This window comes from Acipenser ruthenus, chromosome 7 (assembly GCF_902713425.1).
Source record: "Acipenser ruthenus chromosome 7, fAciRut3.2 maternal haplotype, whole genome shotgun sequence".
NCBI lineage: Eukaryota > Metazoa > Chordata > Actinopteri > Acipenseriformes > Acipenseridae > Acipenser > Acipenser ruthenus.
The window spans coordinates 57,831,476-57,858,623 of NC_081195.1; the positions used below are offsets into that span (position 1 = coordinate 57,831,476).

At 36.4% G+C, this 27,148-nt stretch overlaps 1 protein-coding gene across 3 annotated transcripts in view; it reads left to right on the plus strand.

Moving 5' to 3' along the window:
- Window positions 1–6,507: 6,507 nt before the first annotated feature.
- frmd4a (FERM domain containing 4A) overlaps window positions 6,508–27,148 on the plus strand; it is a 171,515-nt gene continuing 150,874 nt past the window's right edge. Inside the window, exons 1-2 of one of the 3 annotated variants that reach the window (XM_059027373.1) lie at window positions 6,508–6,681; window positions 6,823–6,966. In XM_059027373.1, coding sequence (XP_058883356.1) covers window positions 6,922–6,966 — 45 coding nt within the window. In that variant the 5' untranslated portion in view covers window positions 6,508–6,681; window positions 6,823–6,921. Of the gene's footprint in view, window positions 6,682–6,814; window positions 6,967–27,148 lie in introns of those variants that run through there. The other 2 variants (XM_059027375.1, XM_059027374.1) reach the window with 2 other exon arrangements.

The window sequence follows — 27,148 nt, forward strand, 5'->3', positions numbered from 1 at the left end:
AGCAGAGAGTGGTTGGACAGGAAAGCAGAGAGCTGGTGGTGTACAGTCCGCTCGAGGGTTTTGGAGAGGAAGGGTAGGAGGGAGACGGGACGGTAGCTCTGGAGGGAGGTGGGGTCGAGGGTAGGTTTTTTGAGGAGGGGAGTGATAGAGGCTTTTTTGAAGGCAGAGGGAAAGAGACCAGAAAGGAGAGAGGTGTTGAGAAGGGAGGAGATGAAGGGAAGTAGAGCAGGAGCAGCAGCTTGAAAGAGGTGAGTGGGGAGGGGGTCCAGGGCACACGTGGTGGGTTTGTGACCCTGGAGCAGGGAGGAGAAGTCAGAGTCTGAGAGGGGTGAGAAGGTGGAGAAGGAGGGTGAGTTAGTAGGGGGTGCAGTGGGTGTAGGGGTTGGAGCAGGAGTGGGTGTGGGGGATGGAGAGGTGTTAAAGAGTTTGTGGATATCTGAGATTTTAGAAGAGAAGAAGGAGGCAAAGTCATCAGGGGAGATAGAGGAGGGAGGAGGAGGGGGGGAGGGTTTAAGAGGGAGGAGAAGGTAGAGAATAGTTTACAATAGTTTACAAATAACTGTTTCAATTATATTAAAATCAAGTTAGTTTTCAAAAATACTGTGCAGATAAGGTCCTGCACTTGCTGCATCTTTATAACTTGAGAACAAAGGGGCAACTGGGAAGATGTCGTGGGAAGGCTCTTCTTCATGCTCAAGTCAATACGACACGCAAGCATTATATAATTTTTGTATTTATCTCAGCAGTACTGAAGAAGCCCCACAAAAATGTTCTGTTCCATTCTGGGGCTCCCGAGTGGCACATCCAGTAAAGGCACTCTGCGTGGAGTGCAGGATGCACCCTATAGTCTGGATGTTGCCGGTTCGAGTCCAGGCTATTCCTTTGCCGACCGAGGGCTGGAGCTCCCAGGGTGTGGCGCTCAATTGGGTGAGCGCCGCATGGGGGGAGGGAGGGAGGGTTAGGTTGGCCAGGGTGTCCTCAGCTCACTGCGCACCAGCGACCCCTGTGGTCTGGCCGGGTGCCCGCGGGCTTGCCTGTAAGCTGCCCAGAGCTGCGTTGTCCTCCGACGCTGTAGCTCTGGGTGGCTGCATGGTGAGTCTGCAGTGTGCAAAGAAGTGGCCGACTGACGGCACACGCTTTGGAGGACAGCATGTGTTCGTCTTCAACCCTCGTGAGTCAGCGCAGGGGTGGTAGCGGTGGGCTGAGCCTAAAAATAATTGGACATTACTAAAATGGGGAGAAAACAATAAAAATAATTGGCAACCACTAATTTTTTTTTTTTTTTTTTTAAATCAGTTTTAAAAAGTTACTGAAGATAGACCATCATTGTATAAATTATTGTTAGTTGGATTTAAAAGCCTAATGTAAAGCAGAAATTGAAGGGTCTTTCCCAGGCCCGGTGGCAGCATGAACGCTGTGGGGGGGCATCCACTTATTTAGGGGGGGCTCATTTTGGAAAAGACAAATCTATTAGCTCGTATTCTGTACTATTTTACTTCACTGTGATGACAATAAACAAATAAATTTTAAAAAATCACATGACACGCAATATTATATTCATACAGCACGAATTACCACAGCTCTATCCGTAAAAAGTTTTTTTTTTTTCTTTTAAATTATTATTATTACCGCAATAGCAACAACGGGGTGTCTGATCAACAATACTTGAAACGAATACAATCATACAGTGAGCAGGCCCTCTACAGAGATTGCAATAAACAGCTTCCCACACACACCACATTACTGTAAAGTAGCGAATGTACATATAATGCTACTTTCAACTGACTATTCAATACTGAACATAAAAAGCATACGCTCTTGTAAACAAGGCGGCCCTACAAAGGGGTTTCCAAACACCAGAAGCAACAAAACATTTTTAAATTATTAGTATTATTATTGTGCTTTGCTTTACTTTAATTTGTTTAATGATTTCTCATAGATTTTTTATTTAAGCGATAGCGCCCATCGATGATGGCTCTATGTGTGATAGTTGACCGCGACGGGAGTTATGTGTCCCGAGTCGAAAGCACTTTGAGAGGGCACTATCTCTATTAGAAAATTATTTTACCATTGTTTTCTTTAAAAAAAAAACACCTTAAAACCTAAATTTACCTTGAACTTGTACTGATTCGTCGGGTACCTTTCCGCTGAGTAAAGACGTTCTAAGAAAATAGTCCTCCTACTCCAGGCCTGATCTTTCCTATGCACGTTGCCACAGGGCCAGATGTTGGATTCATCTAGAAAAATCAACTTACTGATGCAAATATAATGATGCTGATTTATTTCGCAAGTGTGGTTCTGCTTTATTATACTGCATTGCACTGTAAAAACTGTTTGTTATTGCTAGTTCACTAGAATTCAAGCAGTGATGTGCTTTTTTATGAAATTAAGTGTATTTACTGTTTTCTGTGAAAACATTTAACTGTATGTACACAAAAAAAAACATATGTTCAGTTGCTATAGTCTATGAAGTTGTATAGTGTTATCCTACAGGAAGACTGACTGTCTCTTCTGTACTTAATAGGTAAAATACAGTATAAAACCCAATAGAACTACAGTTTGTATTTGTATTATACAGTATAAATCATGTTTACATTGAAAACAGATACAGTATGCATTCCATGTTTCATTTGATATATTTGTATATGACAATGCCTGGTTTGGCATTCACTTGCTTAGCATATGAATGATCACCTACACTTACTCTTTTATAACAACCCTCACAATCTGACATCACTGTGATCTGGAAGCCAGCCAGATTCTCATAATGAGTTGAACTGTCCCGTTCAGTCTTCAGATGCAACAGTAGTTTGAAGAGGGTCATGACATAGGACTTCAGTGCACTAATCTGTTGTAACTGTCCAAGTGTTCAAGGGATCTGAGTCAAACTTCCATTGCCTCATTAAAAATAATAATGGCTTGCAGTTTCTGATATTGGGAAAGCAGCTTAGGGGAAGTGAGGCTAAGAGAAGAGTCTCTCAAGAGCATTCCTCACAGCGTTTTGGTTAATGGATGACCTGATTTTAATAGTCCCCAGTCACTTCCCCAAATATTCAGAAGCCAAGTGTGTAACAATGTACTATAGCTGGCTAATGAATAAATAAAGCTCAATGCTTGACCTCTATTTTTATTTTCTTATTTCATCTCTCTCGCTCAGTAATTAAAAGTCAACAGTATGCCAAGGAAAAAGGATGGTCTGGTTGGTATTTTGTATCTTAGCATAGGGGTTCAATATTAGCACCATTTATTTCCTCAATGGCAGAGCACTACAATCAGTGTATCTATTAGCATTATTACACTGTTTTATTCATTGTCCATGAGAATAGCTTTGGTTGCCACAGGATTCGAGTAGCATCCTTGTTTCTACTTGGCAGCAGATCCTCGTGGGCCACCCAATGGCTGTTTAAGGGTGCCTGCTCTCAAAACCAATAAAAATAACAAGTTTTTTGTTTTTCTTTCCAGATATAATATTCCTTACAGGAATTGGATTTATCAAATCTTTAGAGTTAATTACCAGCTTGTTATTTTATAGGCTTTTTCTTAAAATAAAAGAAGAATGACAAAGCCTCGGCTGTTGGACAAGACAGATTTCTGTACACCACAATGCAAATGTTTCATTGCTGTAGATTGGAGTCATGACAAAAACATGACAAGTTTCATGATCTAGTGTTGCTGTATCAAATAACTGTGTGCCTCAGCTTTCACGTATGTTGATTAATGTAAAGACTTCACAGCAGCTCATATACTTTAATCATTGTGGCATGTTGGTTTTCTTCATCATTTCAAGAGCTGTTGCTTTAAGGACAGAGAACAAGTGTAAGATTGATCACTATCTCAGCAGCACTTTGCAATAAGAAACTGATACGCGTTAGTTTGCTGTGTCCATAGAAAATAATTTACATCACACTCAAACTCTGCAGGGTTAGTTTAGCTGAGATGGGATGCTGAAGCTATCTTGCGGGGTTTTCAAATGAATATGTTTTGCTCGAGCTACAGTATATATAGAAAAAGGGATAGCAATTTTCCTAAAATTATCACAGTGTTCTTTTTTACTGCATTCAAGTAACCCATCTTTTTTCCTGACAACAAGGGCTAATATGTTAGGATTAGGTTGCACTTAGAGTATGTTTGCAGCCAACTGTAGCACAATTTTTCTCAATTAAAGGCGTTTTTAATGCTTTATTGCATGTATACTGTATTGATAAAATACCTATCAGGCTACCTTTAACCTGAAGAATAATAGAAGGAAAACCATTGTTCAAAAGTCACGGTATACTGCTGCCAGTCGAAAATCACAGTAGCTATTCCTGCCAAGTTAAACGGAAAAGAATTACAGAGACTATACATAACCAACCTCTGTACATAGGGCTAGTTAGTAAGCATGGCAAATAATTATCTTTGCAAAAACAACAATAGATAATAATAATAATAATAATATTAATAATAATAATAATAATAATAATAGAAATCACACATAGCATATTTAACAGGTAATAAATTCAATATTCTGAAAATAACTAGTGCATTCAAGCTTTGTCTGCAGGTGGATACTCGCAGCTAGACTATAAATGTAATAAAACTCGCCAGACACATCACAAGCTAGGTAAAGATACACAAGCTTTGCAGCATTATTAAGGATATTTATATTTCAATTCATAGCTCTACTAAATGTAATACAGTCAGTTTATTTTAATTTAGTGCGAACTAATTTCTGATAATGGGTTGGGAGGAAACTGCCAATGACATATCGCAAAGAAAAACACAAATGCAGTAGAAACAATTTAAACAAAATTAAACCGATTACATTGTAAAAGTCATGAAGTGGCAATCACTACAGTGTGTGTCTAATACAGTTAAACTGTTTCTGTACAAATGTAACTTCTTTGTTATATACAGTATCTTGCTTCTGTGCAAAGCAGTGATGTCCTGCTGGGAACTTCAGCAAACCACTTAAAATAAATGATTACAAATTGAAATAATCTTCTGTTTCTCAGTCAATATTTGATATGAATGAATGAATCACTGGTTGTATGCTACTTTGGTTAAACATATTATTCTGATTGGTTTGCAAGGTTCTCAAGGGGTTTTGTTAATATTAAACTTCCCTCGTTCATCACCAAGTTACTGGTCCTTAAAAATCACTCGGCATTTTTTGATGTCAACTAAGCGCATGGGGTTTTGAAAGTGAGTAGAGTAGGTGAGGGAACATTGTCATGTGAGTTGAATTAAATAAGTGAGTCTGTTCAGTGCCAGCAGTTAGGATCTTCAGATCACCCTTAAAATAACCTAGAAACATTCAAATAATTACAAACATGACAAAAAGAAAAAAAAGAAAACACTGACTTACTCTTTAAAATAAAGTCATTTTGACTGATGTTGCAGATGAATTGCTAATTCCTGTTCCATGATAGCTTTGTGACATGAAGACATCATGAAGAGAACCAGTACTGTTAGCAATGCTTGTGAAAATGAGTTTTGGAATTCCCAATAGTCTTATAATGCCTGTCGAGGGCGTGAGATTCATTTCAAGGTAATCAGAGATGCACATCATTTGCATTGGCTTATAAACAAAATACACGACACATGATTTAAAAAAGAAATTACCAGTAATATCAGCATCTCACAAAAAAGAAGTCACATTCAGCATTGCTCACTAAAAAACAGCCATTACATAAATACCAAGGAGTTATTGCTGGTATGTAAAAGAAAAGGAAAAAAAACAACTGACTTTGGGCTGTAGCTCTAGATATGTTCAAACCAGATAAGAGGTATTGGAGTTTAGCATTTGTCCCATAAGTATTCCTGGAAACTAGGAAGATAACAATGTAGTATGTCTAGACAACTGTATCTTTTTTTTTGGTTTCATTGCTGGCCTCCTAGAGTAGAAACTCATTACTTTACAATTTTCAGGACTAATTTGACTTTGTGTCCTAACAGCCCTGTGTCAGCATAATTAGCCCTGTGAGTCTGCAGAGGTTGAGAAAAACTCTGTTGGGATTGGTAACATGGAGTCCTGTAGTGCTGTGGGGAGGGGGATGGGGCTGGTCTGCGTGGTGCAGCTGGTACAGCTCGTGTGATGGGCGCAGAAAACCAGCCGTGTAATTGCATGTTTCGAGTAAGTGTGTTATCCCCAGAGGGAGCATGCTGCTTTCTAACCTAGTTCAACAGGGAACAGATTTTTGGCAACGGTGAAAGGGTCTCGCTGCTTAAACCGATTTCTATGCAGATAGAAGCAGGTTGTAGTACTGTAGCAGTTGCATACCCGCATGCTATTGTGTTTTTAATATAGGGTGTGCTCTCTCTTGTGTCTGTTCAATTCCATACTGTTAATGAATACTGACACACATTCCTTTTTTCTGTTCTTTATTTTTCTTGGGAGAATGGCAGAAGCAAGGACATCTTGCAATTGCTATTTTTAAATTATTTATCCCATTTGCTCAGTCATTAAAAAAATGAGACAGGATTAACAGCGTGGCAGCTCTGCTGTAGCTCTCTGAGGGTTAAAAGAACAATTACATTAAGTGTGTTGAGGTGTGTTTGCTGATATTCTAAGCAGCCATGCAGTGCCTGATATGATTTCTACGTTCTTCATGAATGGACGGGCTGCTTTTTTCCTCACAGGCTGCTTTTTTCCTCCAGTAAATCTCTTGCTGGCTTTCTAACCTACTCTGCTGCTGCAAGGTTTTTTTTTTTAATTATTTGTAGTGTAAGCTGCAAGATATGAAATTCATCATTTCAGACCAATCTGATTTTAGATTCTAGGGCACAGCTTGACTGGAAGACAAAATAAAATCTTGCTTTTGGCTGCTTTTTTTATTTCAGCAAGCTGTGGGTGTAAGGAAGCTGTGCTAAAGTACAAGGCCAGGGGCTCGCTGAGTGTGAAGTTGCCTGTATTCCATCGGCTGTCAAGGGGGAAAGACCATGGCTGTGCAGCTTATGCCTGATTCTGCCCTTAGTCTGTTAATGGTAAGTACTTTTAAATGTTTTACATGCCTTGGTAAGAAATGCTTATATGCTGTTGTGGTAATGGGGTGTGCATTGTTTGTTTACTGCTTAAGGTGCCTAAAATCCCTTTTCAATATGTATATTTTTATATACTGTTAGTGTGTATCTAGAATAATATAACAAAAACATACAGATTTACATAGTGAACAAGTATCGATTAAACAGTGCATTTTACAAAGACTGTGCTGTATTCTTCTTCTTCTTCTTCTTCTGTTTAATGTATACAGTACATATCTGTAACAGAAACAAATAATTTAAATATAATAATTTAATATGTAGCTTATAAAATGAGCAAAATATTCAGTAAAAAAAAAAAAACAACGAAGTTGTCCCAATTATGTTTAAATAAATACTGCTGAATAGCTTTGAAATTCCAATAAAGGCTTGAAAGCCAACGAAACAAAAAAGCATACTAAGGCAGCATTTGCATTTCTACTTTCACCTGACCGAACATATCCGTTTTTGGAGAGAAAAGATGTTGTAAGCATTTGGTAATGAGCAACCATAGTACAGAACTCATTGATGGTCTTTTTTTCTGCCAGGCTGACTGGTTAACAAAACAATTGCTTTGTTTTGACAGGACATAGTTAACGGCCTCTAAGTCTTTTTTTGCTTGTAGATTCAAAATTTCAGGCTTCATTTATTTCAATTCGAGACATTAATGTCAACGTTGTGGCACATGTGGAGTGTGCTGTGTGATTTTTCAACATTGGTTTATGGTTTGGGGCTTGTAAAAGCTGTGGATATTACCTGTCGGGATTAAGAGCTATTTCCTTTTGGGCTGTGTTGCTGTACCTGGTTTTTGCACCTGTCAGCGCTGTATGTTGCTATGGTTACCTGCATAGTATCATGGAGTGTTGGTATCCAGGGATCTACAGTCTGCAGTATGCAATCCAGTATTAATGTGCAGATAAAAGCACTAATTTATATTTTTATTACTATCCTGCTTTAAATAGTTTTGAATGTGTTATGTTTTTATCTATATTCTTGAAGCCTTTTTAATGCACTCAGTAATACAATATATTTAGCTGCGTTACTATGTTTAGAGATCTCTTAATCAAACATATTTAACATTAAATTCATGCCACCTCCCATACCAACACCTCAAACAAGTCCTGCTACATCTTTTGAAGTCTGGCTAAACCTGGGCTGAATACGGTCTGTGAGGTGAAAGTAATTGAACACCCCAAATGTATATATATTGTTCTGAAGAATTAGAATGTAGTTCAAGTGGACTACTGTCTTTATTTAAAATGTGTTGAACATATACTATATCACACTGAATTCCATAATAAATCACTCACTCACATGGGGTTGTCATTTAAACATTATGAAACCTGTTAATTGTGCAAGTTTAGAGGCTGTGACTCAGTGGGATGATGGTGGGAGTGAGAAACTTGGATGTGAATCTTATATCATGACAATAAAGGACACAGATGGCTCATGTTTAATAACAGACTGTTTAAAGGATGTTTGGTTCAGCAGGACTATTTTTCATTAAACCTGTTAGAGGTTTATTCACATTTCTCAAAGAACTGCAGTCCTTAAAATGTATTTTATTTTATTTTATTTTATTTTTAAAATGTTTATTATGGTCTTAGATCACTAAAGGTCTTTCTGATTCAATATAAAAAAAAAGCTATAAACAACCTAATGTAGGTCCTTACTGGAGAATTTCTCCTGAAGTCATAACATAAGACTGACATCCAACTAATTGTAAAAGCCTCTGAATCTTGTTAGAACTTGCAAAATTAACATGTTTTTTGATGTTTCAATTAAGAAACCTATACATTTCTCTAAGAGGTAAGAAACCTGTACAAGGTGAGTGTTGTGTTATTGTATATTTTGAACACCAAGTAGTTTAAGCCTTAGCTATATTCTAAACATAATCGGAAGTGGATTCTACCAATCCATTTCTAGGTAAGTGTGCAGCAGTGTATGCAATGCTGTTAAGTTTATTCTGGGTATTAAAAAGAAAATTAAAAATAAAATGTGGAGGAGTGTTAGCTGAAAATTCAAATTCTAGGCTTCCACACTTCTGTTCTATGATATGAAAAAAAAAGGTTTTTCACTTCCTGCCTGACCATTGTCTAAATAAAAGCATCTGCTAATTATTCCATGCCAGAATATTAGTATGTAATGCCAGATTGTCAATGGGTGAATTTGTATTAGTCATTTGGAAATACAGTATTCTTAAAGTGCACAGTGGAACAGAGCTTTCTGAACTATTGAGAACACCCATGTTATATGGGTTGTGGTAGCCGCTAAACAGTTTGTAGTTTTCTATAATGGAATCTGATTCAACAGCCCCTAGTGTCTTAGTTGTCTTTTTTTATTATTATTGATTGTTCTTAAACCTGTATTTGAAATGAGACCAAATGTGCCTGAAAACCTAAATGGTTTGAACTGCAGAAGGTTTTAAAATGTTAGAACGTACAGCATATACATTATTCAAAACTACATTAATTCTGGTGTAGAGTCAATAAAATTGTCTCAGTTGTACATGTTAAGCAATGGTGGCTGGTCACTTGACACACAGAGGAGGCACATTGTAAGGGAGTTGGGTTTTTATAGACTCGTTTTCCTAAGATTTTTTTTTACACATTTTTTTAGATTACAATTGTAACGAAAATACAAATCGAAGCAGTGCAAAAATCTGGATACAAAACATCAAAAACATTTTTAAATAAAGATATGATACCTAGTCACACAAACCACAGAAAACCAAAAACAAAGTACCATAGACTGAACTCACAAACGCATTGTAATTAATATACTGGAGGAAATGGGCTTCCATACTTGTAAACACAATTACGGTAAATAGTTAATAATAGAAAGATATCGCAAATAGCAAAGTCACAATCCATATACAATCTTGCAAAGAGAACAAGTTTAGTGCATGTCACTTCACCATATGTTTCAAAACAATCAATGTATGTAAAAATGACTGATAATCAGAAAAAAATATTAAAGCTGTCAGTTCAACAGTTGTCTTACCTTTACTTGTAAATAAAGTCTGTCCTTCTCTCCTTCTGAGATGCGAAATGGTCAATCACACGGTTATGCCAGCAGTGATTCTTCTCCAATGCCTTCACGATTCCTTTCTCAATAGACAGAATCGCCAAGCTCTTTAGTCGTTCTTGTCCCATTGTGTTCTGGTATAACTTTTCAGTCTCTTGAGACAAGAGAAGCTCCTTTCCACACTGGCTGAAGTTGCACCTCAGAACTGATGTACTCCTTTGATTTGGTCCAGTGTATGAAATATCTGTATTTTATCCATGTATGCGTAGATGAAGAGATATTAAAAAGTAAACATGGCCAACAATACAGGCGATTTGTAACAGTGCTGCCAGTAAGCCAATCTACTCTGTCATACCAATTTCATTGAAATAACCTACTCTTTCCAGAATCTTCTTGTACTGCGTTTAGTTTAGGCTGAGGCCTACCTGCACCTTTTTTGGAAACCTTCTCTGTGTACTCCAGCATTCTAAATGGATTCTCTAACAGTCGATCTGCCACGTTCTCCATTTTGCTTTAAATAACAGTTTTCAATAACACTGTCTGGTATCTAAATACTGTATTTCACTACTGACTTCTTACAAAAGTTCTGCATGCTCAGCGCATGCTCAGCACTATCAATCAATCAATCTTTATTTTATATAACGCCTTTCATAGTGGACCACAGTCACAAAGCGCTTTACAAGATACAGTAAAAAACAAAGCATAATACATTAAATACACTGAAAAACAAAGCATAATACATTAAATAGGATGTGAAAATTCTAAAACATTGTGCATGCATATGCCATATAGAATCATAAGAAGATACAGTGGAAGATCAGAAGTAGCAAAGACACAGCAGCTAATAACAGATATCAGGGTTAAAGAGCATGGAAAGCAAGAGAGAACAAGTGGGTTGTGAGAGTTGATTTAAAGTGAGCGACGGTGGGAGCATCACGCACCAAAGCTGGGAGAGAGTTCCAGAGAGTCGGAGCAATGAAGCTAAACAAGTTCTCCAAGTGTGGTGCTCTTTTGCTTGGTGATAACAAGCAGGCCAGAGTCATAGGACCTCAGCTTGCGGGCAGGGACATAGCAAGTGAGCAGGTTGAAGAGGTACTGAGCAGAAAAATTGCTGGTGACTTTATTAAACATCCCAAATACCCATGAGTGTAGAAACATGATTAAGAAAACATTACGTGGGATGATAAAAAGTTAAAAAATGTATGTTTTGCAGATTGAAAAGGCACATGTACATTATTCCTTTAGGGTTTAGGATCCACTTCATGCACTGCTACAGTACATGGTTGTAATTTAGTCAGTTCATCACACTACTGGATTCATAAAGAATGTGGACTGCTAAAGCTATATTGGACACTGTTTTCAATAACAGTTTAAACCCCAGCCCAGTATTGAAAACGCAGGTTTTATTACAGGCTGTAAGGTGGGGAGGGGTCAGTGTAGTATTGATTGCATTTTTTTTTTTCATATCTAAAAGCCAGTACAGTATGAGATGTCATCTAATCTCTAAGGAGACAGTATTATAATACCAGACAGGATGAGTTCATTAGATTTGACCTCTAGACTGCTTTAGGTTAAAAGTATTGTGATGTGTATCAGGGAAGTAAATTAGGTTAACAGAATAAAAGCCTGTATTTCCCATTTGAATTTCCTGGAAATACACAAAAGAGAGAGGTTTTGCTTGCTTCTGTGTTATAGCACAACGCTCACTTCAGTATTGAGGAGGAAACAGTTTGAACAGGTTTATTAATAAGGTATTATTCATTTTTGTACCCAAATTATCAGACTTATTGTGCCATTGACTGATATGCATTAGGTGTTTTTTTGCCCTGTATGTTCTGTTACATAATGCCGTCCTCAGTCCCAATTATAAATGCCACTAGCTGTGAATAGCATTGACTTGTTTGTATGTAAATGTTAGCTAACCTCCATCGATTGGTGCTATTTATAGCAAGACAGCTTTACCATATGCGACTAATTGTTGTTTTATGTACCTTTGTTTAAAATGTATTATCTGTGTTGTGTTTGTCTATGGACGCTGCAGGCTTACAGACATAATAAGAAAAAGCACATATTTTTTTATCAATTAGTACATAAGTAGTAAGAGAAGTAAATGTGATTTTATTCATGATATTACGTCTAACAGCTGACACCATATTGATCTATTCTACAGTTTTTATCCCAGCACCATCATAACACACTAGCTTTAGTTCTTCTCTTTCGGTGGATGAAAAAAAAAAGTGATAGGTCTCTTGGGCTAGGCTTATAATATAATACATCATGACATCATGCAGTACCTTACTTGAATACAGTGCAGATTTTTAGGTAGAAGGTTAATCAGATAACAGATACAAGAGGGAATAAGTTTCATTAAGCCAGTGCCTCTGTAATATTGATCTTTCCTTCTAAATTGTTTGCCTAGTCTTGATGGTAGCCGGCAACATTTATATTTGACATGCATGGGCTAAATTAAGGTTCAGTAGTTCGGGACAAAACACCAATCACAAAATATTTTTTTGATTAAACTATTTATTGAAGAAATGTGATAGCTGTGGAAGAAATAACAATACATGACTTACGTAGCTACATTAATTTGGCCGTGAGGACGAGGCAGAGAATTATCAAAAGAGAATGTAAAAGAAAATTATAACATGGTGTTTATGAGCTTCAACATTTCTAAAAATAATTTAGATGCCAGGGGAGTCGATGGAAGGTCTGTTGTGCAGAGCAGAACACATTCATTGCTAAGCTGCTTAACTCAACCCCTGCAGTTTTAAAATCAAAGCTGAAAAAACATAACTGAATGTGATGTTGGCTTACCAATGTAGGCAGCTTAATAAAAAGCTTAGTTTTGATGCTACTCTAAGAACTCCGCTAATATGGTTTTTTTTTTTAAATTTCTTGTCAGTATTTCATTTTTCTGAGCCAGTGTTTCCCACATAACCACTGTTTAGTTATCTACAAAGGCATCTGGAAATAGAAAATACTATACCACAAGTGGGGAAATCTTGCTTTTTCACCCTTAGCATACCTGCAAAGGATGTACATGTACAGTTTGGCTAAACTAAGTATTTGGAATGGCTTCTTATCCCCATCTAAGGTTTCGAGACAGTATTTGTTAAAAGAAGAAAAACTCTTTTTAAAAGAGGTATTCCGATTCCAGCGGAGAGCGACCGCAAATCTATGTTTATTTTATATTGCAACAGCATTTCAGCCGGGCTGAGAAGGGGCCAACCATAAATACCTTAGAAACTTCGGATTTGATGAGAGTTTGAACTATTTGAGGTTCTCTGATAGCTGATTATAAATTTTTGCAGGGCAGTGATGAAGAAGGGATGTGTTCAATTCCTGCAGAAAAGTCATTAAAAATGGCCGTTGATGAGATAGTTGACAAAAATACAGATAGATGTAGTTGTGAACATTGTTAGAAGGGGAGAGAGTCATTTGGAAGCTAATGAGCAGATAGACCGAGAGTGGGCATCGCCACAGAAACTGCATAAACGTATCTACAATCATCAAGAGAGCAGTTTTTCTCATTAAAGTTATTGCAGAGCTGTCTGCCACCAGAAAATTTAATTACACATCCATATTTATCCTTACAGGATGGTGGCTCCTTCTTCAAGCAATGGGATCCTGATGTGTACTAATACCACTTAGCCATAGCTCCTGTCCAGTGAACCTAGTTAAATATTTTGCCCAACCCTGCATGTTATAACACTGTATTGTTATTATCAGTTTTTATAATTAATAAAATGTATAATATTGATTATAGCATCCTTTATAAAACATGTATATAAGCATTATTATCTTTTTTCTTTGAAATTTTGAAAAATGGTTACAGTTGAGTAAATTATGATCTATAAAATTGTTGTGTCAGAACTCCATATTCGCTTTCTCATATTACCTCATAGTGTACAAACGCACTGTACTGGTAAGTTATATTGTTTGCTGTATTCCTAGGTTGACATACTGTATCAACACACTGGGTTTGACTGCTAATATAGCATTAGTATTTATTCTAATCACTATTAAGAAATGACAGACAGAGACTGTAGATACCAAGTTGAATCACTCTATTAACAAATCTGAAGTATCACATGGGCAACAGGGCACATTTAGGGGAACACAGTAATGCCAATCTGCTTAATCTCTTAATCTTCTCTCTTTCTCACTTTGTCCCTTCTTGCTCACACATGAGGTTATGTGGTATTCACTCTCATTCAGCAATCACACGAGATTAACTAACCTATTCCTGAGTTTACACTAATACCAGTGTTGGTGTTTTTGTGGAAAGACTACAAAAAGCAGAATTTGACAGGGATTGATTGGGCCTAAGGGGATAACATTATTCTGCCTGCTAATTCATGCAAGGGCCCCTTCAAAACAAAGACTGGTGAATTGAGAAGTTGATTGGGTTACAGACTGGGGTTATCTCATGAACTGAGAGGGGTGAACTGAGATTGAATTGAAAGGAGAGCAGACTTACAAATGTCAGTGGTAGGAACAGCTCATCAGTTCTAGGGTGTTGTGCCAAATGCCTATTAAAGGGATCATTTTGAGTTGGACTACAAGCATAAACAGTGAATAGTATGTAAGCTAATTTGATAAATGACCGTTATTTGCAAGACTTATTTTATTTCAAGATATTAATGTGGTAAATCAGTCCTAACTGGCAAGCAGGTGCATGCTGGTTTTTACCTTACAGTTCTGGGTGATTCAGTTATCAAGATGCGAGGTGTCTACATGCTGCGTTCAGCCTAACAGTTGGGTGTGACTACCCAGCTGAGTTTGTGCCAGTCAACCTGCTTCTATGACAACCTGCCTGATAAAACCTATCCTGGTCAATGCTGCCTCCTGCAAGTCCCACTGGTAGTGCATGTCAAGTATTTGTGGTAGTATTTGTCGTCACTTTATCTAGTACTGTTGTATTGATTTGTTGTTTAATAACCACCAATGTGGAATTTCTTGAGCGATATTAACTTCTTATGACCGCTTATTTGATGTATTTATCTGGAAACCACCCTGAAGTGCTCCATGGTGTTTGGGGAATTGTGCTGTAGGATGTGCCATCATTTCAATGAGTGTTAAACCAAGGTCCTGCCGACAACAAGCATAATATGGGAGGGGAGTTTGGTCTATAAAACTCTGAAAAGGTTAAATCCACAAGTTCAGTGGGTCTACCCTGATTAAATAAATGTAGCTCAACACCAGCTCCTGGAGGACAAAGGGATCACTGTAGTACAGTGAGGTGAAGAAGTCTCTGCTGATTTTCTCTCACCAAGCTTCAAGAAAGCCAGGGCTAATGTGACACTCCTTCTGGGATCCCCAAATTTGGAACAGCCAAATTATTATTATTATTATTAGTATCGTCCATTTGGTATGGAAAGACATCCGTTTAATTTTACATAAATGCCGCCAATACAGCTAGTGCACCTATTTAAGTGCCATCTGCCTCTGAGACATGGCAGATGTATGAAATGATAGCCGTTGCTTTGTCACTTGCTGTCTGCACTGATCTAACAGCATGGGTTTGTTTGTAGAGTATACATTTGAAATACCGAAGTGGGACCTTCTTCTTTTCATATGGTGCATGTTAATAGAATGTACAGATCTTCTGTTATTACTAGTTCAACACCAGGATTTGCTTATCTGTGAACATTTGCTAACAGGATTGTATGCTTTAAGTAAAAATATCCTTATAAAAAGTTGCAAAGTAAAAAGTTAATTTCTAAAATGTCATTGTTTGGCTTATGCTATGTTTAAGTAATTTAAAAAATATATAATAATAATAATAATAATAATAATAATAATAATAATAATAATAATAATAATAATAATAATAATAATAAAGTTTAATAGTACTGTAGTTCTGGGTATAAGATGTGCTTTAGTAATCATTTAACAGTTTGAACAGCCAGAACCCAAATTGCATGAGGTGACAGCTTTTAAAAAATAACAATGAACTCATAGTAAAACACTGACTAATAATGACTTTATCACCAGACAGCAATAATTTACTATGAAATGCTTATCTTTAAAACACAATACACATAATGTTGTAATGTTTTTTTTTTCACACAAGAGCATCTTCTGTCGTGTTTGGCACAGGGGCTTTGGAGACCCCTGCTTTTGTCCTGGAAAATATGCCAAGGAGCTGTTGCAAAGACAGAGATGTTGACGATGGTGTAGAGCGAATGAGCATCAATTATGATTTACTTTAACATCAAGTATGTGTTGTTCTCTCATCCCAAATCAAGTTTTAAAACTCATGAATTTCAAGTGACTGGCAACAGAGTTTAGTCCTTACTGTACATTCTTTCTCTAAAGGCGTTTATCATTGAAATGTGAAATCCTGGCATGACAAAAAGAGTAGCTGCTCGCACCCACTTCAAAAATTCAAATTGTGCTCAATGTCATTTTTTATCCTTTTGCTAATGCAGCCTCCCACAAAATGTTCTACATCGTTTTCACGGTGCTGCTTAAAGTGGATTAGCCAACTAGTGTCAAAACACAGTTTTGTTTTTAAACTGTCAGGGTTGAGGTGCTATGAAATAAATGAATAATTAAAAGAGTGTTGCAGCTAAAAATTAATTATAAGGAGCCCCACATCTTGAAGAATATATTGTGGTAATTAGAATGGAAGAAGAAACAACCTTGCTGTTTTTTTGGGTGCTGTAAACTGTAGCATACAACTGTGGAATGTAATTCAGTAGCTTTTGAAACGTTTGGCATATTTCACCATATGGTGGTGTTTAAACCATGTGGAGCAGCACTGGACATAGGATGCATTTTTCAGGCAGTGCGCTGCTGTCACACACAGCAGTAGAACACTGCTGACACCATAAAAACTATGCCAAGACACAGTGCTGAAACCAGAGAGACTAAACGTGATGTAACTTAAGAACATAAGAAATTTTAGAATGAGAAAAGGTCATTCGGCCCACCTATGCTCGCTCGCTCACGTTGATGCAAGCGTTGTCCATTAGCACTCTTTCACAAATAACCCCTTTCATACAGTCATTGAAATCCAGGATATGCATTCACAGCAAACAAGTGTTACTGACCTGGTAAATAGAGCAGTGCAATTGCTGTGAATTAACAGGGCCGCCGACTGCACCAATTGGTTTTGATCCTGACACTGCAGAATGTATTCCCATGCTGCATAACCTCCTTTATGTTCAATGCACTTGATCTGTCACTTCTGAAGACCACCAACCCAAGCAAATAATACCCAGCACAGAGGGAAATAACAGAGATTACGGCAATTGAAGGGTTGGTACTGAGCTAGTTGGTTATCTAACTGGACCTAACAGACACAATATTAATTTAATAAATCTTATGACACTGAGGGGTAGATGTACTCAAGTGTTGAAGCTGCTGCAATAGTCGCAAACCAGTTGCAAACCAGTTGGACGTCTAAGGTGAAAAACATGTGCAATGCTGCTAGCGAATCTTTAGGGAATGCTTTGTGGCAGCAGTTTTTCTTTGCAGTTCAGATGAATATGTAATTATGGGCGTTCCTGTATAAATTCACCAAAATGGGGTGAAGATAGTGCAAATCAGGGTTCTCAAATACTATAATGAGATGTACTAAAGTGGCCGGCAATTGCGGCACTACAATTGCACCAATTTGTTAAGAACCTTTGAAAGCACGTTTTAAACAGCCGTAATTGTTGCTGGCATTTCCCAGTCCATACTTACAAGCCTTTCCCCTACATGTTGGGAGCAATAGACTGCACACATGTGGTGCTAACCCTTCCAGCTCATTCTGAGCATCTGTATAGGAATAGGAAACACACCTATTCTATTAATGTGCAGGTGGTTTGTAATTGTGCTCAATTTAGCACTGCACCACTAACTTAAATAAAAACTGACAGTATATATTTGGCTTATAGGCTACTCATGATAATACGAATTAGTGGTATAATGCAAAATGTGTTGCTAGTCCCTTGAAATTCGTAATGAGAATTGACTGTCCTCCTGTAAGTATCATAACTTGTCAATGCAGCACCATGGTCTATTTTGTGTTAATTATCTAGGCTACTAAGTAGGCCAAGTTAAAAATAATAATAATATATATATATTTTTTTTAAAAGCAAAAATAATTTTGTCTCAATTTAAAATAATATTTTATTTGCATTCTACAGGCTAAAGTAAAAAGAAAGTGTGCTAGGTGTTCATTTGATTTTACTACTGTACTGTATACTGTATAGGCCTACTGTACATATGTATATTTTATAATGTAATGTGTAGCCTACCCAAAGCACAATGATTTATACATTTAAAATACATTGAGCACTATAAATGTATGTATGTGAGATTATTGTATTTTTTTTTAAACCCAACACCGCCTATGCCAGACAAACATGTCCGGATTAGCAAGGGGCTACTGTATGAACGTGAAAAGCTTTTTGATAGAAACACATTTTTTTTTATCTGGGAGTGAAGTTGGGGGCCCCACTATAGAATCTGATGGGATTAAACGGCCTTTCATGATTTATTCAAAAAGATGTCGCACGACTCTGGCAATGCTAGAGATCTCGCTAAGATGACGCAACAAATATTTAAATCAGTATATTGCGGCTCTCTTTATTAACATATTTCTTTTAGTACATGTATTTTGTAGGATCAAATATTTCAATAAAAACTAGAATGTTTCTGGTATTACTCGTTATGTAGTTATCACTGCCCTCTGCTGCTTTCTGCTGACTTCACAGAATCATTACAATATTATTATCTTATTGTATTACTTGTATTGTAACACTTGAAATGTATTTGCTTACGATTGTAAGTCGCCCTGGATAAGGGCGTCTGCTAAGAAATAAATAATAATAATAATAATAATAATAATAATAATATAGCCAACTGTCCATTACAGTGTTAATAATAAAAGCTCTTTTGAGTTTTATGTTGTACTTACTGTCTGAATCTAGGCACCATACAGTAGGTCTGCATCCTGACACCTCTGCTTGGTTTCAAACTGTGTTTCTTGTAGATAAAACATGCGTAATTGTTTCATTGCTCTGCTTAGCTTTGATGGCTTTTTAATTAGTATTCATTTATACCACCCATTCAATTAACTCTCCTCTGGCCAATAAGGGAGTCTTGTGCTGAGTGTGCAATGTAATGACTATTTCCAGAGAATCTGTAATTGGGACTCTTGATGGCTTAACAAAGCAACCCACAAGGGCTGTTTCTGTCTACAATTTTTGCTGCTTTGCTTCTGTAAATAGCTGTAGTCTCTATATTATTGCTTCAATGTGTACAGGAATAATGCTGAAGGCTTATTCCACTATGCTAAGGAGGGACTAAGAAAAAAAAAGATTGTCTGATCATTCATGTTCAGAAGAAAAATCTATATGTTTTTTTTTTCTACAAATTAGTTAATGTAGTAGTTTAATAAGCTGATTTTAGAGAAGGAATTAAAATACATTATGTGGTTATGATTTTAATCTTTACTACAGCCAGCCTTACTCTGGCATTGTGTCTGAGCCCTGACAGTTTTCAGTCTGTCCCTGTATGATTGCTGTGTGAATGACGCATGCATGATGATCATCCCTTTGTCTAGGGTCAGCAAGCTGTGGATTTAGGTATTCAACTGAGTTATTGCCTTCAGAAGCATCTGCAGGTCCACTCTGATTACTCTGCCTCCAGCACTGTAAGAAAATATGCATGCCAGTTTTGCTGTAGAATTGCTACAAAATCCCAAATCAAAGCACTAGAGTTCAACCTCCTAAAAAATAAATGCCCACATTGGTGATTTCAAATCAAAGATGACTATTTTTCCCCGCTGATGCAATTTTCCATAGCATGATTTTGTCGATAGCATTGATTTCAATACATTTCTGGGTTTTGATGGGGGAAAGTTGATATTGCTATGCACAATTTTGAGAAGGGATTACATTTGTGGAAATGTCACCGTCTTGCTCTGAATTTAAAAAAAAAAATCTAATTTAAAAAATATATATACAATCCTGTGGTTCAGCTTTGGAATGTATGTTTTTTTTTGTATGAATTTACAAAGTCTCAAATGCTTTTTATTGTTACTAAAACAATCTGTTGTTTTGGCTTTTATTGTCTTTACAAAGGTTGTTTTTTTCCTGCACCAACAAAAAATAAATAATGTTTCTGTACTCTGAATAGTGCAGTATTCTAGAAGTGTAGTCTGTTTTTTTTTCTTTAACTAATACGAGAAGTATTGTACTGAATAGTTTACAGAAGTGTAACCTGTGCATCTAATGTAAGTCTTTTCACATTTCAATACCTTTATTTCTGGATTGCAATTGCCCACCAGTGGTTTTAATGGATCTGCGGAGATGCCAGCTGCTTCTCTCAAATAATGTTCAGCATCTGTTAACAATTTGTACATGTCTTTGAAGGTTTTGGAAAATGACTTTGGTAATGTACCATCCTAAGCTTATTCCTGCTGGGATCATAAAAAGCATATTTGTGCAGGGTACTTGTAGCTATATTTGTTAGCAATGTCTCTATTACTTTTCCTTGTGTTATGGTCACACATTCTTAGAAATTAAAAGCCTGGGAAGGTCTGTTTTGAACATTACATTAAACTATGTAGGTCCCATAAAAATATTGGACATTATTATTAATAAAAGGTGTTATCATTTATAGCTGCTGATTGTTTAATTCAGTAACAGAACATTTTCTCATTACTACAGTAGGCTGACATTTTGATACCCTTTCTTGTGCAGAAATGTGCCATTTCTGCGTGTATTGAACAGCATTTTCTCTTTGTGTATGACTCTCAATTGATTTTAAAATGTCAGTTTTTCTACCCTATAGTTTTTTTTAATAGGTCATTGGTTTTACTAACTATTTTGCCTGTAGAAAAACATGTTTTTTTAGCACTTAAATTGTTCATTACAACAGTGATCTCTGAGAAGAACAAAATCAAACACTACTGTGTCCCTGTATTTAATTTGGTGCTTCTGAATTTCCTGTTTTATTAATATTGGTGGACCAGGCACTCTATTGGTCGGGTAAACCACATACTTCCCACACAGGTCTAGCTACACAGATTTATAACATCTTGTATTTAATTAAACCTATGACATGCACCTGTGAGATTCAACAGCACCCCCTATGGGAACATTTTTTAATTGCATCATTGTGTTCCCATCTATTGTCCTGCGCCAGTATCAAAATTCAACGTTCAACGTTGAAGTTACCTTATACCAACCATTTTCTGACCTAAGCACAGGAAAACGAAATTGTGAATCAGAGATAGTTTGCCAGCTATAGCTATACAATTGGATAAGCAATTCTATAGATATATAGGATACATACATACAATACACAGACATGTATCACAGTCTTTTCAAGGGCATCTCAAATTATACATTTAATTCTAAACGTATTATAGTAAGCTATGAGAGAGTGAGAGGCGTAATTCCCTGCACTACACTACAGAGCACATGGCCCAGCAAACTCTACAGTCATGCTTTATCAAGGGCCCATCCCATTTTAAAACCTTCACCTCCAGCAGATTGGTATCTCTGCACAATCCAACCACAGAACTAGTGTCCAAATATGTGACCAATATGTTGGTCAATATTTACATAACATATTCCTTTATTTATTTTTCTTTTTTTGTGCTTCAATGAGAAACAAAAAGAAAACAATCCTTCATTAACACTTGCATTAACTGCTAGTCCATTGTAGGTAAATATTACAATCCAGGGTATAAGGTCAGAATCTTATAGTCTAACCTCAAGTTAAAGTTACCTACATGTATCTTGAAGAAATATTATTAGTTTGCTCATTGGATAGCTCATAAAGACTCCATTATTATTATTATTATTATTTGTTTATTTAGCAGATGCCTATGCACCAGCTGTAGAGTCACTTACAATAACGTCTCACCTGAAAGACAGAGCACAAGGAGGTTAAGTGACTTGCTCAGGGTCACACAATGAGTCAGAAAGTGAGCTGGGATTTGAACTGGAGACCTCCTGCTTACAAGCCTGTTTCTTTAACCACTGGACCACACAGCCTCCTACCAATCCCTTCACTTCAACCAATTTATTTTCCACCTCATCTTTCTGATTTTGTGATACAATTAAGCCAACATTTAGAGTCCCCACCTTGTGCTAAAATTCAGTCTACACTTAGGTCTCATTAAAACAATGACATTCTTTTTGTATCAGTATAAGCTACAAAGCAAACTGAACGGTTTGTATCCATATATTCCAGCACCTAACTAAGACAAGGTCAAAGGACAGTAATGTCAGAACTCCGGGTCATCATAGATTAAGCAATCACAGCAAATTGTCTTGATATCATCATCATTAACAACCATGGGACAGATGTCAAGATAAGTGGTGTTAGCGCATCCCAAGTGACCAATCCGTAACATGAATCCTGAAGAATCATTAAAATGGCTCCAAAGCCGTGACAAAGAAATCCACCTGGAAATGCATGCAGCAAAGTAAGCCTTTTTACAGATGTGGTGGTAAAAATAATGCATTGTGTTGATTTTGCTCACAATATTTTTCTTGCTGCTTTTGTGCTTGACCAAATGCCACCTTTATTGGCTGGCCAGAAATAAATATTTGCAGCTGTCATGGGATCACCCTGGATTATGTCTATGAGCTAAATAATTGCTTTCAACAAATCAACCATTCCAAGGTTGTGTAGAGCAGAAGGCAATTTATTACAAGGCAAAGTATTGGAGCAGCTCTTTATCCATGTATATTCATTTCCAAAGAAAACATGTTCTCAAAAGTGCAAAGTCTATCTATCTTCAAGGACGCAATGTCTACATATATTTTTATGCAGTCTCTCTGCCACATATCTCTGAGAATTGGTTTCTGTTCTTTATTTCATTTTCAATAACTGTTACAATAGTTGTAATGTAAAAGTGGCTAAATTTCCAGCAGCTCACCTATCCCAACATTAATGTGGTTGTACGTTATGTTTTATAAAGGTTACCACAACTAATACTAATAAATACATTTCCATTAAATTCCATTTAATTTTGTTTAAATTTTTTTAGTTTTTTTATGCTTTTGCAAGGATATTGTCTATATTTATGAAGTTTATATAGCTTATCTCCCGTAAAAACTAATAGTGACCATGTTCTGTTCTTTTAAAAGATCCAATAATTATTTGTTTTGATTAGTGCCTAATTTAATGCTGAGACTATAAACAAAACTCAAGATGAATCTTGACTCAGGACAGCAACACTTTCGGTCTTGATTACCTCACACAGATTCGTTTGGACGATGAGGCATCTACAGTATTTAACCCTCCCCCAGGCACAGCAAAATGGGAATTAACTCCACTCTTAACAGTCATTTTCATGGCTCACTGCTCTTTATGATATGACATTTGCAGCTTCGCTCCAACAGCAGTTACTTTCAAAGTGTATAAAAATGCATGCTTCTATGGTCAACAGGACTCCAAATGTTCTAACCTGAAATTTGAACTATTTCTCTTTTTATGAACAACTTAACAAAATACAAAATTAGAAACACAGAAACTGATGCATGTATGGATTTTTTTTTTTATTGTTGCACTAGTTTGGGATGGGTTAAGATCTACTGTCATTTTAAATTATAATACTGCAGTCCTACCAGAAGAGATAAAAAGCTGATGGGATCCCCTGCAGGTACAGTGTTGAGTCACTGCTGTTTCATTAAAATATAAACTGTTGGTATAATAATGAAAAGAAGCCATCAGCAGGGGGTAGTGTGTTCCAGTTTAAGTTTCCTGCATGAAATATGAAGGGATGCTGTGTGTTGTAAAGGTGGCATTGTATTTGGCTGGACAAACGAGTGCATCTTAGCAGGGGACAAATAAAGTGTCCAATTCACACAGCAGTACCTCATACATCCTCTACATACAAAAAAAAAAAAAATCTAAGCAAAATGTTGTATACATATTATAGGAGCTTAATACAGTATCTATGCTTTATATGAATTCCAGAACAACGGCTTAAGAAATAGGTACATTTATTAATTATTATATACCGGTACTGAACTATTTGATCCTAACTGGTATAGATTTGTGGTGGCAGTGCGCTCTCCTGTGTATTTGTGTTGCCTGTGGCGTAAGACTAAAGCACACATTCTACCACTGAGTTTTATCTTGGGATGAAAGGGTTGCCCATGACAACAGTTGCTAGGGTACTAACGTCTGTATACTGTATATGGAGAAATTAAAATGGCGGTGTATTATAGCTCCATTCATCAAGATGTGTCAGGGAAACTCCATTTCGGTAAAAGTACTCAGTGAAATGGTAATTCAGATCATACATATGCATGAACAAAATGTTTTTCATGCATTTTATATCACCGCCATCGATTTTAGGGCTATGCTATATACAACACCAGCAATGGGGGATTTCCTTAATTCCTTTTTATAATTGAGGAGTGTTGAAAATACACTGACTGTTGTACCTTGGGATCGTCTATTGTATTTGTATTCCATTGATAGTGCTCAGAAGAAACCACAGTGAATGAACCAACAGCAGCCATGGGGAAAACTTCATAAGCATCACTGGGGTTTATTCTAACACCAATCAGAACATTCATTTAACACCAGTTCATATATTTTTTTTGGTGAACCATTACCTGTTCTATGAGCTGTTTTACTCAGTTCTATTCAACCTTTCTAGGCTAAATGCCATACAAATGCTATCAGATCCTGGGTTTTAAGATGTGCTACCTGTGTAAACTCAGAGCCATAAACAGCATTGAAAGCCTGATTGATTACAATTGTACCCTGTGAAAATGTTTGAAAATAAATATAGGGAATGTACCTATTAGTCACGTGCCATCTAGCAATAAGGACATGGCTTCAATGTACTGTAAGTCACACATTACTCAGACAAATAAATGATATGATGGAAAGACATGCTCATTAACACATACAGTATGTGAAGTAGTAATTAGTTTATGAGTAATACTATAATTTTCTTTCCAATGGCAGTTTTGGAAAAGGGCAGAAATAGAAATGCATTTTTAAAATTCCTAAAATGTCATAACATGTTTTGGTATGTAAAGACATTTATAAATCAATATGAAATCACTGTGCAATGCCATATTCATTCATTTTCAATAATAAATGGTTTTGGCATTCCTAATAAAACAGTGTTATATACAGGGGGTGCTGTTGGTAGCATAAGTAGCATGAGCAGAAATAGCTACAAAAAAATCAATATTATTAGCTGGAGTTAAGGCAGAGTTTCAATATTAGTTAAAGCCTCTGAGCAGCAAGCTGACTAAACATAATCAATAACATTGATTTCCTAGTAATTGTGCACGAAGGTTATAGACTGCTTTTTGCTTTCTCAATATTATCTAGGGTATAAGCTAGTCAAAAGTTTTTAAAAGTTTGTGACAGGGGCAGTGAATTATTTCTTTGGGAAGGGCTCAATTATTAGGTTACAGAAATTAAAGCTCTGAAGAAACATTTTCACAGTAACTCCTTTGCCCATGCCAACAAACAAACACATATAGTACCTACACTATATATATATATATATATATATATATATATATATATATATATATATATATATATATATATATATATATGATTTTCATAGTCATTGCTCAAGGTTCAAAGGAGTAATTTATTTCAATAGTTTGCCTTTCCTTGCTGTCTTGTTACTGTATTATTATTATTATTATTATTATTATTATTACATTTTCAGAACTCGACATTTATGGTAGGTATGGAAATGGTTTCTTAATTATGCTTTTGCATAAACAATGAGGACAGTTGTAACTAATGTAGTAGTTTTAAATGTATTTATTAATTAGTGGCTAGTAAGCCTATACAATCTCTAGTACCGGTAGGCTGTTGTAGTTATAAATCCTGGCATCAGTGCAGTGATGTCATAAGCCACATTACAATAAAAAATGGTTTATTTTAATATAGTCCTTTACAAACTAACTAGTGCAGCGGCATGTGTTTAAAACAACACTAAATCTCTATATACAGTATGTTCTTATTGGTGTAATCATTCTTAGTATAAACAAGATATGTCATGAAAAAACATGAATTACGATACTGATGTCATGGGCAATAAGACACAGGAGGATAACAAAAAACTGTTATCGTCGCATTTGCACATAATTCATGTTTTTTTAATGACATATCCTCTACTCTAGGTTAAAGAATTCACTTTTTGTAAGCCAAGCTTTTAGACTGTCTTACACTTCCTTGGTCATTGCACCTGGAGGGTAAAATCCTCCTCACCCCTTAAATGGCTTCTTCCCTGCTGGGGAGAATGACCAAGGAAGTAAAGCAGTAACAGGCTTCCAGGAAGGCATGGCTTTCAACCAAGATTTCCTTAACTTAGAGTGGTACCAGCGATTTATGGAATTGTGTTTTGTTAGCTACAGTTTCTTTAGTATTAGAAAAGGAAAGGTTGATCTCCCTGTAAGTGCCAGCCAATGCAAAAACAGGCTACAGCAGCAAACGCATACAAGAGCAGTTTCGCTTAATTGTAATCTGCAAATACTGCACATTCGTTTCATACACCTAGAAGTCCGTTAACAAACCAGATTCTCATGAGGAAAAAAAAAATTCTCAGCATTTCCAATGTGAATGCAAGTAAAATACAGATTGGTATATCACGTGGTGGGCTCTTCAAAATGTACTGATTACCCAGATTCGGACTGTATTTCACCTATTCACAACCCCTGCCTTGGCCATAACCCAGGGAATATCACAAGGATCGTTTACAAGATGTTGAACATAAAGTTTGAATTACTAATAATTATAATACATTTACCTAATAATGTGAAAAAAGGTTTTTACAGTTACATTAAAATGTACAATTACCCGTTATTATAATGATGTTTTTCCAAATTACAAGCAATGTTTAGTCCATCAAGTACAGCTGAATTGTAAAGGTTAGGACAAGTAATTAAAACAGCTGGAGTCTTCTCAGGAAATGCAAAGGGATCTCAGGTATGAAGGAAACATGAAATGCTAATTTCCTTTGTGTATACAAATAAGCCCTAAAAAATAATAATGTCATGAAACCCTTGTTGACTCACTGAATGTTGTGGGATAATAATAAACAAACTCCCTGCAATCTGAAAAGAACTCATTACAGCTCACTGTTTCTTCAGAGTCCTTGTATTTCCCATGT